Source organism: Microtus pennsylvanicus, chromosome 18 (assembly GCF_037038515.1).
Source record: "Microtus pennsylvanicus isolate mMicPen1 chromosome 18, mMicPen1.hap1, whole genome shotgun sequence".
Taxonomy (NCBI): domain Eukaryota; kingdom Metazoa; phylum Chordata; class Mammalia; order Rodentia; family Cricetidae; genus Microtus; species Microtus pennsylvanicus.
Window position 1 is genome coordinate 31,397,825 of NC_134596.1, and position 12,359 is coordinate 31,410,183.

Consider the following 12,359-nt stretch of genomic DNA (forward strand, 5'->3'; position numbering starts at 1 on the left):
GGTTTTGGAGCCTGTCCTGGAACTAGCTCATGTAGACCAGGCTGGTCTCGAACTCACAGAGATCTGCCTGCCTCTGCCTCCCAAGTGCTGGGATTAAAGGCGTGCGCATTTGGGGAGAGCTATTTATCCTAATATCTTACATCAAAGGCAGAATGAGTAGCTGAACAAATAAACAGAAGCATATACATTCATTCTGTCCAGACTTTTCCTTTTTCATTTTTTTATCATGTGTATTCATATGTTGGGGGGGGTGCGTATGAGGGCAATGCCTGAGCAGGCCAGAAGAGGGCACCAGTCCTCCCTGGAGCTGGAGTTTACAGGAAGTTGTCAGCCACCTGACATGGACGCTGAGAACCGAGCAGAATTCACATTTAACCACTCAGCCATCTCTCCAGCCCCATTGCTGGGACCTTCGTTGTTACCCCATGGCTGACATAATGATTCGGTCAGTTTCAAAAATTCACTAGCGGTAAAGGGATTGATTCTGCAGTGTGATTATAAGATCATAGATCCCCCGTTGAGCAGGGGACCTGACATCCCAGGTTAGAGGCTGAAACAAAAGTAGGGGTGTTTGTCAGAACACAGTGATGCAATGGCTGTAATCCCAGAACTCGGGGTGCAGAGGTCGGGGATTTTAATCTCAAGGCAGAGCTACAGCTCAGAACCACACCTTGTTCCACATGGAAGAAAACTGGGGAAGAAACAGCAATGCCAAAACATCCATAAACTTCTGACATCCTTTATTACATAAACACAGCTTTGGAAAGGAGCATAGGCTTTGCAGGGTCTGCTAAGCAAGGGGCTCCGAGTGGGGGTACTGAGCTCGCCACAATTAGGATATCAACAAAAGCTGATCTAACTTCAAATAACTGTTGTTTTCAGACACCATTTACTCCCTACAGCAAGGCCATCACTAATTCAATACATTTAATATGATATTTCTTTTAATACCATGTTCCTGGAGTTCTGCACCCTATTGAAAAACTGCTTGGGACACAACTAAGATTGTTCATTTCTTTTTAAGACCTACAGTTGCTGAGAGCAGGACCCAAGAGGTCACATGTGTGCCTGGTGTGTCACTATGTGCTGATGCCCATGGCCTGCTCCACAGCACGGGTGTCGTCTGTGGGAGGTGCGGGGAGGTCCAGCATGGTGGTCGCCCTGTTCCTGGGATTCCCAGTAACCAGCATCCAGTGGTTCTTGGGTTTTTCAACTCTGTGTGAATCCAGATGTGTGTGAGCTGCAACCTCGACTTCCTTTCCAAAATAGGTCCTGGAGCACAAAAGGATGGATTCCAGTTAGAAACTGAACGACGGCGTTCATCCCTCCTAGGAAATCACTCTTGGACCAGACCACTCTGCAAGGCCCAGGAGAGCCCCTAAAATGTACGTTTGCAGGAATATTTCACCCCTGTTCTCAGAGGCTTAGGCACATGGGGTCCCTTTATAGCCAGCATCCTCCCATCAGAGAAGACTTTACTGAATAGCAGCATCAAAGTTCTACACAAAGCATCATAATTCATAATTATGACATTTAAAAGTATCAGTTACAATTCCAGTCAATAGATGTGTGGGCCGTGTAGGTATCTCTGACAAAGTTTTTCTCAAATATAATACATTTCTCAAATATAATACATTAAGTTTCTTTAGTGTTAAAAATAAGTATTTGTGCCAGGCGATGATGATGCACGCCTGTAATCCCAGCACTCAGGAGGCAGATGAATCTCTGAGTTCGAGGCCAGCCTGGTCTACAGAGCAAGTTCCAGGACAGGATCCAAAGCTACAGAGAAACCCTGTCTCAACTAACTAACTAAATAAATAAAGGGTATTTGCAAAATCAAGTCTCTTGGATTTTAAATTCAGGCCAATCAAAACTTCAGGTGATAAACATATGGACCACCCTGAATTTAAACTAAACTTTGTCTTTTGACTGTCTTCATAAATTTAGTAACCCCTTTCTGAATTATAAAATAAAATATGTCACTTGACAAAATAAAGTATTTGATGTGCCAACTGAGTGCTTATCTTTGTTTTACAGAGCAGAAAAATTCAAATAATGTTGAGCATGAACAAGGATTTTCACATATTTGACTTGTCTAGTATGCTTAACACTAATCGAAAATCATATAATTTTCATGAACAATGTCATTCAGCACCTAAAAACCTTCACTTCGCATGACTAGACACAGACGTCTAGTCAAACGTCTCTGCTTTTACGTGCACGACCTGAGCCCACTATGACATTCTCTTACACCCAGCAGCAGTATGGTACCTTATGGGGAGATGCCGATGGGCGGCCAAGGCTCGGTTTGTGTGGCGATGATAGAGGACAAGTTTTTCATTTGCCTTACAGGATAGGAAAAGAGTACCATTAGTATTCTGTACAATTTCCTGGAAGCAAGGATCTAGAAAATATGACCATTCGTTTCAATGTAGTGCATATATAACCTACAAGGCTGGGGAACCATGATGGGCTTCGTGAGATGCACCATGGTAGATATCTACATGGAAGAATAATTATTCAAAGTCATATGTAAGAAGATTTTTTGACAACGAGAAACATGGCTGATGCTATTAAGTACGTACACATACACACACACACACACACACACACACACACACACACACACACACACGTATATATTCAGCAGTTTCTAATGCCATCCTAGGAATGCCAAGCAAGGAGAGGATGGCTACCCAGAAAATTCTGTCAAGCTTCCTTCGCTATGGATAAGGTGACCATCCTCTACCCTGTACAACTCGGAGGGAGCCTCCAGAAACTGGGGTCCCCAGCCAGAACTTAAGAAATGGACCCACTGTGTGGGGCAGATTCAGAGGAACCTGGGACTGTAGCCCCTCCCATGGGCAATCCTATAAAACTGCTGATGCCGGATGCTCGGATGCATGCAGTGAGTCCTAAGATCCCTCCCTCTCCTATAACAGATGCCCCCTTGGATATGTAGCAAAGCCTTGGGTTGGAGAGGCAGAGGCAGCAAGCTTGTTCTGTGCCCATAGCAACCTCCCCAAAGGATCATGTCTCATGATCCGTCACACTTGGTCCAGAGTCCAAATCAAGAGTGATCAGGGACTGTGCTTGCCTAGGTAGCCGCTTGCTGCCTCCTCCCTTCCCTCAGCTCCCCAGGATCTTTCGAGAGGAGAACTTAAGTCAGGCAAAGTGGTGCTGTTTGGATACTTGAAAAGAAGGAGAGTCTTGGGCCAGCCTGGGCTACAGAGTGAGGAAAAAAAGGAGTGGGGAGGGAGAAGGGAGGAGGGGAGGAGAGAAAGGAAGGGAGGGGGAAAGAAGGAAATAAAGGAGAGCAGAAGAGAAGCGAATGGAAGGGGACAGGAGGAAAGAGGGGGCAGGAATAGAGGAAGAAAGGAGAGAGGGAAAGAGAGGGAAAGGAGGGAAAGGAGAAAAGAGGGGAGGAGAAAGAAAAAAGAGGGAGGGGATGGGATTAATGGAGGAAGGGAGGGAGGGAGGGAGAGGAAGAGAGAGGGAGGCCTGTCCAGATTAGGTTGCCAAGCGCATTGCATGCAGGGATCTCTACAGAGCTGTGTTGGGAGTGCCCAGGGACCCTGGGTCTTTTGTACTCTTTGTGCCGCGATTCTAATCTGCAGCCACCAGGGTTCAGAGACAGGAATTCAAAGGTCCGCCTGAGGGCCAGGTGTGAGCCCCAGCCCTTACTCTTCACAGACCCGGTGCCCGTGCCCCGCGTGCCAAGCTCACCCTGACTGGGAAGCCTTCGTATTCCAGGCGCAGCTGGGGGTCGAGGAAGGTAGCCTGCCAGCAGTTCAGGTGAGAGCTCTCATCGGTCAGAGTCACGTCCTGGAGCCAGGACTTCTGAGAGGACTTCAGGAGGGACCTGTGGTCACTCGATAAATAGAGCTGGAAACGGCACATGAGCAGAATCACGGCTACTGAGAGAGCCGGGAAATGGGCGACCAGAGGACTGTGCAGCAAGCAGGCACGAAAGCAGCTTCTAGAACCCTGTCCCTCCCTCTTCCGGTATCCCTCCCCTCTTCTCTTTCCTGTGATGGTTTGGAAGAGCCTGGTCCCCATGCTCTTATGCTTGAAGACTTGGGTCCCCAGTTGGTGGACTGTTTGGGAAGGGTTAGGAGGTGTGTGTGACCTTATTGGAAGAGGTGCCTCACCAGGGGTGGGCTTCGAGGTTTCAGAAGTCCATGCCAATTCCCAGTTAGCTCTCTCTCTTCCTGCTTCCTTCTTAAAGAGCAAATACGAGCCCTCAACTCCTCTTACAGCGCTATCTCTGCCTAACTGATGCCATTCCGCCTGCCAGGATGGTCATGGACTCTTAACACTCTGGAAACCATGAACCTCCAAATTAAATGCTTTATTTTCTGTCGCCTTGGTCATGGTGTTTTCTCTCAGCAACAGGAAATAAAACGTTTTTCCATACTCCATTTCCTGCTCCCCTAACTCTTTCAAAACATGGGACCTGGATCTGTATTCTCTGCGCTATAAATAACATTACTGAAACCAGGCAGTAATGTTCAGCCTGGGCTCATTGCAGCCTGCCCTGGCTCCTGACTTTCTAGTGACCCTGACCATCTGGAGTCCTTGTTCCCATTGGGAATAGAGCTTAGATGCATGGCTACACCCTTGTCAAGAGCCATCCCATCCAGCCGGAAGTTCAAAATGTTCTCTCTTTGTTAGCTCTTTGCTTGTTTGCCTTCACCTTGAACATGAAGATGGTTTGTCTTTTAAACAAGGGTTTAGTGTGTTCAAAAAAATTAGATTTATTTTATTTTATATACGAGTGTTTTGTCAACATATATGCTGTGTGTATATACGTCTATGCAGAAGGCTTCAGGTCCTCTGGGACTGGTTGTGACGCACCATGTGCATGCTGAGAAATGAAGCTGGGTTTTCTACGAAAGCAACAAGTGCTCTTAGTCATCGAGCCATTTCCTTGGCCCTTTGTGCATGCTTTATTATCTACTAAGCTGTGTTTGAGGTTCAATGAGGAAGGCATGGGCAAGTTATAATCCTCTGTACATTTTCTACCCAGTGAGAGTGGGGTGATGGGCTGTGGATAAGAGCAGTATCCTGCTACCCTCTGGATGTTGACTGCCCCCATAGGACTGCTGATTCCCAAGGTGGCATCAGTGGGATATGAGGCCTCGTGAGAGGATCTCCTATGCTTGGAGGTGTTCCTCAGAAGACAGATCAGACTGAGGAGGCCCAGACCATGGATGGCGTTGAGAATGAAAAGATGGCCGATGTGTACTACGGAGAGAGAGAATGAACTGGACCTGGACAGAAAAAAGCTTTGCTGAAAAGCTGACAGGAGGGAACAACACTATCAAGACCCAGTGCTCCAACCATGTAAGGCGAGTCATAAAAACCCGACCAAGAAAGAGCTGACATGCCTTCCTGAGAGAATTTGAGAGACACCTTACAGGAGTCAAACCTCCAAAGTTGCGAATAAAGAAAGCACTTAGTTTTACAGTGCCAGCCAAACACAAAGTGGCTTTTCCCTGCACAAGCCGAGGGACTGGAAAAGATAATTATTGCGTTTAGCTCAAAGATTAATTCCTAATGTAACCCAGACAAAGGGAGAGAAAGGAGGGGAACGGAGATCTGTCAACGTGCATTACGGTGCTGTATAATTACAACACTGTCGCCCTAGCATAAAAATAGACGACTTCAGTGGATCAAAATAGAACATTCAGGAAGAGCATGTGGTGCGGAGGTTAATTTAATATGTGCCTAAGGAAGCACCGTGTGTCAGGAGGAAGAATTATTCGAGAGCTAACACGTGAGATGGATGATCATTTGGGGAACTTGAGGGCAAAACCTTTTGCCAAAATAAATCTCAAGTGTATTAAAAAAAAAATAAATGTAAACAAATGTCAAACTATAAACATCTGGAAAGTAATACTTATCTTCCTTCTTATCAGATCCCTAACAGACTAAACCTTAAAAGCTATGTAGGGGCTAAGGAGATGACTCCGTGAATAAGACCCTGTCTCAAACAAGGCAAAAAGTGAAAACTGACTCCTAAATGGTGTCCTAGACACACGGTCACACACACGCACGTGCACACGCCCCCCAACGCACACACACAAAAAAATAGTTTCAAAGGAAAACTGGTAGATGTATCTCAAAAATACAATTCAAACAACTACGATTTAAAACGAGGAATGAAATAGCAGTAACAAATATGCAAAATTTAATCATCCATCCAAAGGGCAGAGAGGTAAACCCCCGTCAATACAGAGACAAAGACCACATGGTTCCCAGGGGAAAATAATAAGGATGGCAAAGACAGGGAGGAAAAGTGAGGACATAGGAGGGGGAAGGGCAGAAGTTCAGGGGCTGAACCAGGTACTGTGACATTTACATATCCTTTCCTGTTTGTCCAGAAGGTTAGCAAAGATCTAAATTATGCTGTTTGCCACACTTAATGCCTTTTGCATTTATTGTTGCTGAGGGTACAGATTGGCCCAATCAATTAAAGAACTGGTTTCATGTTACCTTTAAAAAGAAATAAAAAAAAAAAAAAGAAAAGAAAAAGCAGGATCTCACTCTGAAACACAGGCTGACCTGGAATTTGTAGCAATCCCCCTGCTTCAGCACTCCAAATGCTGAAATTATAGGTGTGTGTTACTATATCCAGCTTTCATACTTCTATATTTGTATTCGCATTCTTGATATCAGTAATTCTAGGCCAAAAGAAAAAAATCTATTCTGGAGAAAGACTCACTAACCAGGGTTTGAGGGGCGTGAGCTTTAAGCATTTACCCACCTACACACATGAAACCCTATACGGGATAGAAACTAGAGTAACAAACTTAGTTAGGCATGGTGGCACACACCTGTAATCACAGAAGGCTAAGGCAAGAAGATCGCTAGTTCAAGGCCAGCCCTGGGCTGAATATTAAGACCACCAGAAAAAGAAAGCAAAGGAGACTGCCTGAAGACAGACTAAGGACTGTGTCACTCTGACACTGCCGCACAATAATAAATCATAATAAGGAATAATATATATTCCTTAAATGTAACTGTTAAGGAGAGCTTTGAAAACAGCGAAGTAGAAAGAAGCTGGGTGCTCATTATGGTCACAGCCAAGTTGTGTGCTTTGAAGAAGACACATAGGAAAGCACCAGGTCGAAGAAGACAGATGCTGGTGTGCACATCTCTGGGAGCTACGCCCCTGCCTCAACGACCTTTGCTTCATTTCTGTATCTCAACTCAGGCTGCAGATGGACACCTATGCATGGCGGAGTTTGATTGGCACCGTCGGCTTGGCTTAGTGCTACCAAAAGGACTGACGTCATGTCGGACAACACTGGGATTTCCTGCTCATGTCCTTCGTCTCATTTGCCGTCTGATAAAACCGGTTTGCAGGGGGGAGAGCTTACTGGGGCTCACAGTTTCAGGAATGAGTCTCTCGTGGTGGGGAAGGCTTGGCAGCAGGGACAGCTGTGGCTGTGCCTATGGGGCCGCCGATTACATCTCAACGGACCAAGGAGCGGAGAGATTGGGCCAGAACCAGAAAGAGTTATAAGGCCTTTCCCCCACTGCCAATCACTTCCTCCAGCTGGTCCCCAACTCCCAAAAGAGCCCCGCCCACTGGGAACTCAGTGTCCAAACACTGGAGCCTATGGGGAAACTCAAACCATAACAATGCCCACGGTCCTAGCTCTGCCAGTTAGAAGCTGAATGCCTAGTTCCCAGTGTTCTTATGTCAGGGACGCACGGGAAAACAATGGAGTCACCGTGTGCGTGAAGCAATTGCGGTATTGCCTGGCACGGTGCTCCAACTTTATGATTCACCAACTCAAATGGTTAATTTACACAAATCCCTGTTACAAAGCTTGCATGGGAAAGTCAAGCGTGAGTTTATCTGGTTCTTTCTATTGTCTGTTTGGTTCTGTCCAGATAGGTGAGTCTCAGACTCACGGCAATCCTCCTCCAGCCTCCACCTCTCAAGGGCTGGTTTTATAGGTGTGAGCCATGGCACCTGGCCTATTATACTTCATTATCTCCAAAGGGAAGGAGATTCTCAGAGACTTAAGCTTCCTGACTTCGGCAAACTCATCTTGTCCTTATTACTTCTTAGGGGGAAAAAAATAGCTAATCAAAAGCTTCAAATGCCAGAGCTGGACACGAGGGTCCATGCCTACAGTCCCAGATATTGGACAGGACACTGAGACATGAGGATCACTTTGAGTCCAGAAGTTCAAGATTAGTCTAAGCAACGTCTATCTTGCTGGCATTGGTGGCATATGACAAATGTCAGTTAACCAGTTCATTCCATTTACTGTTTAACGTGGCATAAACTTTGGCTTTTTGATAGCTGCCTTACCAAAAAAAGACTTTTCTCTCTTTACTCCTTAGCTTTTAAGGACAGGGATGCTGTTTGCTTGTTTTGTTGTTTACAAAGCTAAGAGGAAAGAATCGAGTACACAATGCCCACTGGACCCCACAGACTGAAGCCACGGTGACAGCAGAAATGGGGCCCTCATCTGCACAGTCCCTCTGGAGGTAGCTCTTGGCCATCTTGGTAAACAAGGACAGACGACAGGAGCACACACAGGAAGACTCACCATCTTGCATTCCAGGCCGGCAGGTATTCCGAGGCAGAAGCTCTGCCCGTATCTAAGGACTTGGCCCACAGCACTCCTGTCTGAGCTGTCACTGGAGGGATAGAGAAAAGGGAGAGAGTGAGGACTGTGCCTTCCCATCATTCCCTCACGTTTCTTAGGGCATCTATTCAAATGCTGTAATCAATTAAATAACAAGAGTTCCTCTCTGGTCCGTTTGGCTTGCCAGGCAAAGACCTCAGAGACCGGAGATGATGTCAAGAGACCCTGACAAGAATCACCATTCTGGATCCCAATATATCCATTTTTGCAACATTACTTAAAATACTCTTAATCACCAACTATAAGATTTTTTTTATTTTTTCTTGTATTTTTCTACTCATGTCTTTATTTGAGAAGTGCACGGTTTTGTTCTGTGGTGTTTTGAGACAGTCTGACACTGAAGCCCAGGCTGACATGGAACTTGGAGGAATCCTCCTGCCTCGGCCTCCTGGGAGTGCTGGAGTTACAGCTGTAAACCACCATAGCCAACTATAAAAGGTCCTTCGTTTTAGCCTCAACATCCAGCTAGCCTGAGCTCGTTATTACCTGCTCTGCCCCACAGATCAAACCCAGAGCCTCCCTGTTCTGTAGCCTTTGATTGGAGTAGACTAAGCTTGTCATGTCAACGTATGACAAGAACTTCATATCATGTGTGCTGTTTTTAGACAGACCAAAGTGATACCTCTGCAGGCATTTAATACAATCTTCCCTCATCATCTTCCCGGGACCGAAATGGTCCTCAACTTTAAGTTGTCTTACCGCAAACCATCTGTACTTAAGAAAAATTAAATAAAGGGTGCAGGAGGATGCAAGGCTCTTTTCTTGTCACTGAAGGATTGCCACAGTCTTCAATCAAAGTCAAAACGGTAGTTTGAGTTGTGATTACATGTCTCTAAGGGGCTCATTGATCATTTCCAAAACCTCAGGTCAATTTGGGTAGACGACTGATTTGAAGAGAGGAAAACCCACCTCGTGTAGCCTTTTATTACATGACATATTTTTGTTGTGAAGCTAGCAAGAGCCATGGAAACTCTTGTGGGCACAAAGCATCCTGTAACATTGTTTGGAAAATCCTCCTTTACTCCAGAGAGAACGTAAGTTCAAGTCTCTGGATCTGACCACCATGAAGCAAACATTTTGAACTGAACACATTAGCTAATTAACCTGTTCTCTTCGGCAACGGGCATGTAAAGGGCTCTCAGCCATGTTTCTCAAGTAAGCAAGCAAGATGAGATGTCAGAAAGTGTTTCCATAACCTTTGCCTGCAGCCGTTATTACCTGATGCCAGTGTGTGTGTGTCTGTGTCCATGTGTGTTCGTCCATCTTTCTGTGTGTTTGTGTGTATTTGTGTGCGTGCACAGTGGTATTCCTCAGGTGCTGTTCACCTTTTTTTTTTAAAAAAAAAAAGTGTCTCATTTGGCCTGAAATTCAGTAAGTAAGCTAGGCTGGCTAACCAGTAAGGCTCAGAGATCTGCATGGCTCTTCCTGCCCAGTGCTGGAATTACAGAAGTGTCAACACACTAGGCTTTTTTAAATGGGGTTTCTAGGAATCCAGCTCAGGTCCTCACATGTATGAGGGAAACTAATGTCTCATCTCGGATCTTTAAGCTACAAATCCAAGCGGATACTGCGATGCCCTGAATGAGAGTCTCTACCTCAAAATGGTGAAGGTGTTCCTGCCCGTCGGGACGGTGGTCTGGACAGCACTCACGCCACAGGGCATTTCCAACTCATCGCATATCTGGGCTTTAACTTCATCCGGGCTCACACAGAGGCACATGTCCCCTTCCAGAAACATGCCAGCCTCCTCCCCCCGGGGGTGGTCAGGGTTCAGAAGGATCACTTTATCGCCGTAGTGGACAAAGCCATCTTGGGATATTGAAAGCTCCATCTACAGTTTTAAAAGGAATTTTCCAATAAGCCAACCAATTCCTTAGCTGCGGAGACCAAGGTCCCTCCCAAGGGTACCTCCTTTTTTCTCAGACTGGCACCATTTCAATAAGGCCCTTCCCTTCTTTCCCTCCTTAGTGTCCTTCCCTTCCACACAGTCAAGCAAGTTCCCGATGACCCTAAACAAGGTCAAATGAAGCTGCTGGAATTCACATAGGTTGGTTCCATTATAAATTCTTTCAACTCAACATTCTTGAGCTGCAACTAGAAGACACTTTTTCTGGGCAAGCATTAATCCATCCTTAGATGCAAACACAATTAAGTAAACATAATTAAGGGGAGACTTTCCCTTATGTTTCTAAAACCTTGGAGAACTTTTCAAAAACTGTACTTTTCAGATTAATTTTCTTTTTTTAAGTTTTCAAAATGGCTAGTTGTTTTCTAGACGTTTTCCTTGCTTAACTCACACTTAATTTGACCACAGTTTGAAACTGGCGTTGGAATTTGAGATTACCGGTCTCAAGAGGTTCTTTTTCAGCCTTCTGTTTCTCTGGATAAGAAGTTCTCCCTTCTCCCTCTTTTCTAGGAAGTCTCTCATGCGCTCCTGGGGATGCAAAGACAGGGTAAAGGGAAGCCCAGGGCAGGGCTTGCAGAGCACAAATCCTGGTAGCTTTTCCTTCAGAAGCATCTCAAGTTCAAAGACAGTTTGAGAACAACAAAGGGAAATGTGATCGTGACAAAGATGGCAAAAATGTCCTCAGCATGTCACGGCGGAGTGCTTAGAAAACCCGGAGAAGAAAAATGCATGGTGAAGAAAAAAAGAGGGTCGCTATGCTTATCCCGTCCACAGACAATCAGGAGTGGTATTTGGAGGTCAGCAGTCTCTACCGGGGTCCTCCTGACTGTGTGGTGAACATGTAGAAAGCCTAGGCAGGTGGACTTCTGTGAGTTTGAGGCCAGCCTGGTCTACAAGAGCTAGTCCAGGACAGGCACCAAAGCTATAGAGAAACCCTGTAGGGGGGTGGGGGGGAAGCCTACTTTTCACCATACAATCATAACCCCAGAACCTTCCCAACACCTAGGGGTGCCACAAAGCTGGCGAAGACAGAGAACCCGGAAGGAGACAATCTGTGCCTGCCGTGGGTTCAGGAACCGCGAAGCGGGTGCTCAGAGAGCAGATGCGCTCTCTGAGGGGAGTGGAGGTCACGGCGAGGTTGAGTGAGAAGAGGCTACGTGCTCAGAGCAGCACAGAGGGAGCGTGCAGGACAGGATCTGGGATCCTGGGAACGCAGCGGCACCCTGCGCACCTCCTCCAGGAAGATGTCTTCGTTCCAGTTGCCCATCCGGACTCCAGGACCATACAAGTTCCGCACAGCCATCGTCCCTGCTCAGTCAGAAAGCCAGCTTCCCAGGACACTAGTGTTAGCGTGTCTCGTTGCCATGACGACCAGGCAGCTCCCGGTTGGTCAGGGTCCTATTGGCTAGCCAATAAGTGACCGCACACCAGGTGCACCGGTTCCATGTTCCGCCTTAGACCACCTCACCCTGCCCCTCCCATCACTGCCGCGGTCTTCTATGAGGAACACCGCAAAGCTGATTGGGAAGCCCCGCAGCACAATGTTTCAAATGCTCCGTTGGGGGAAGAAAGGTCTTGAAACTTTTTATGTCATTTTTCTTGGGTTGGATTTTTAAGTGAGTGTCTGGGTATATACTCCAGGCTGGTCATGAACTCTATGTATCAGTCCGGTCCTGAACTGGAAATCTTCCTGACTGCCTCCTAGTGTTAGGATAAAAGATGTGTACACTACAATTGGCATAAAAACGCTTTTTGCTTTTTAAATTGGGTTCTAAGTTGAA

At 46.2% G+C, this 12,359-nt stretch overlaps 1 protein-coding gene across 1 annotated transcript; it reads right to left on the bottom strand.

The window, feature by feature from the left end:
- Positions 1-725: 725 nt before the first annotated feature.
- On the bottom strand, positions 726-11,923 carry Cfap161 (cilia and flagella associated protein 161). Its single transcript, XM_075952598.1, has 7 exons — positions 11,810-11,923; positions 11,017-11,106; positions 10,268-10,503; positions 8,574-8,664; positions 3,727-3,885; positions 2,272-2,345; positions 726-1,272 (listed from the first exon to the last, which is right to left on the bottom strand). Exons 1-7 carry the CDS (start codon positions 11,879-11,881, stop codon positions 1,080-1,082), a joined length of 915 nt encoding a protein of 304 aa, XP_075808713.1. The 5' UTR covers positions 11,882-11,923; the 3' UTR covers positions 726-1,079.
- Between the last annotated feature and the right edge of the window lie 436 nt (positions 11,924-12,359).

What these genes read in the sequence shown, in the direction of transcription:
- Cfap161 (XM_075952598.1), bottom strand. Translation starts at nt 11,881, where the DNA reads ATGGCTGTGCGGAACTTGTATGGTCCTGGAGTCCGGATGGGCAACTGG. An exon ending in AAAAGAACCTCTTGAGACCG is followed by an intron (nt 10,504 to 11,016) that starts GTAATCTCAAAT and finishes TTAAAACTGTAG; the next exon opens with ATGGAGCTTTCAATATCCCA. An exon ending in CCGGCCTGGAATGCAAGATG is followed by an intron (nt 3,886 to 8,573) that starts GTGAGTCTTCCT and finishes TGCCGTTTCCAG; the next exon opens with CTCTATTTATCGAGTGACCA.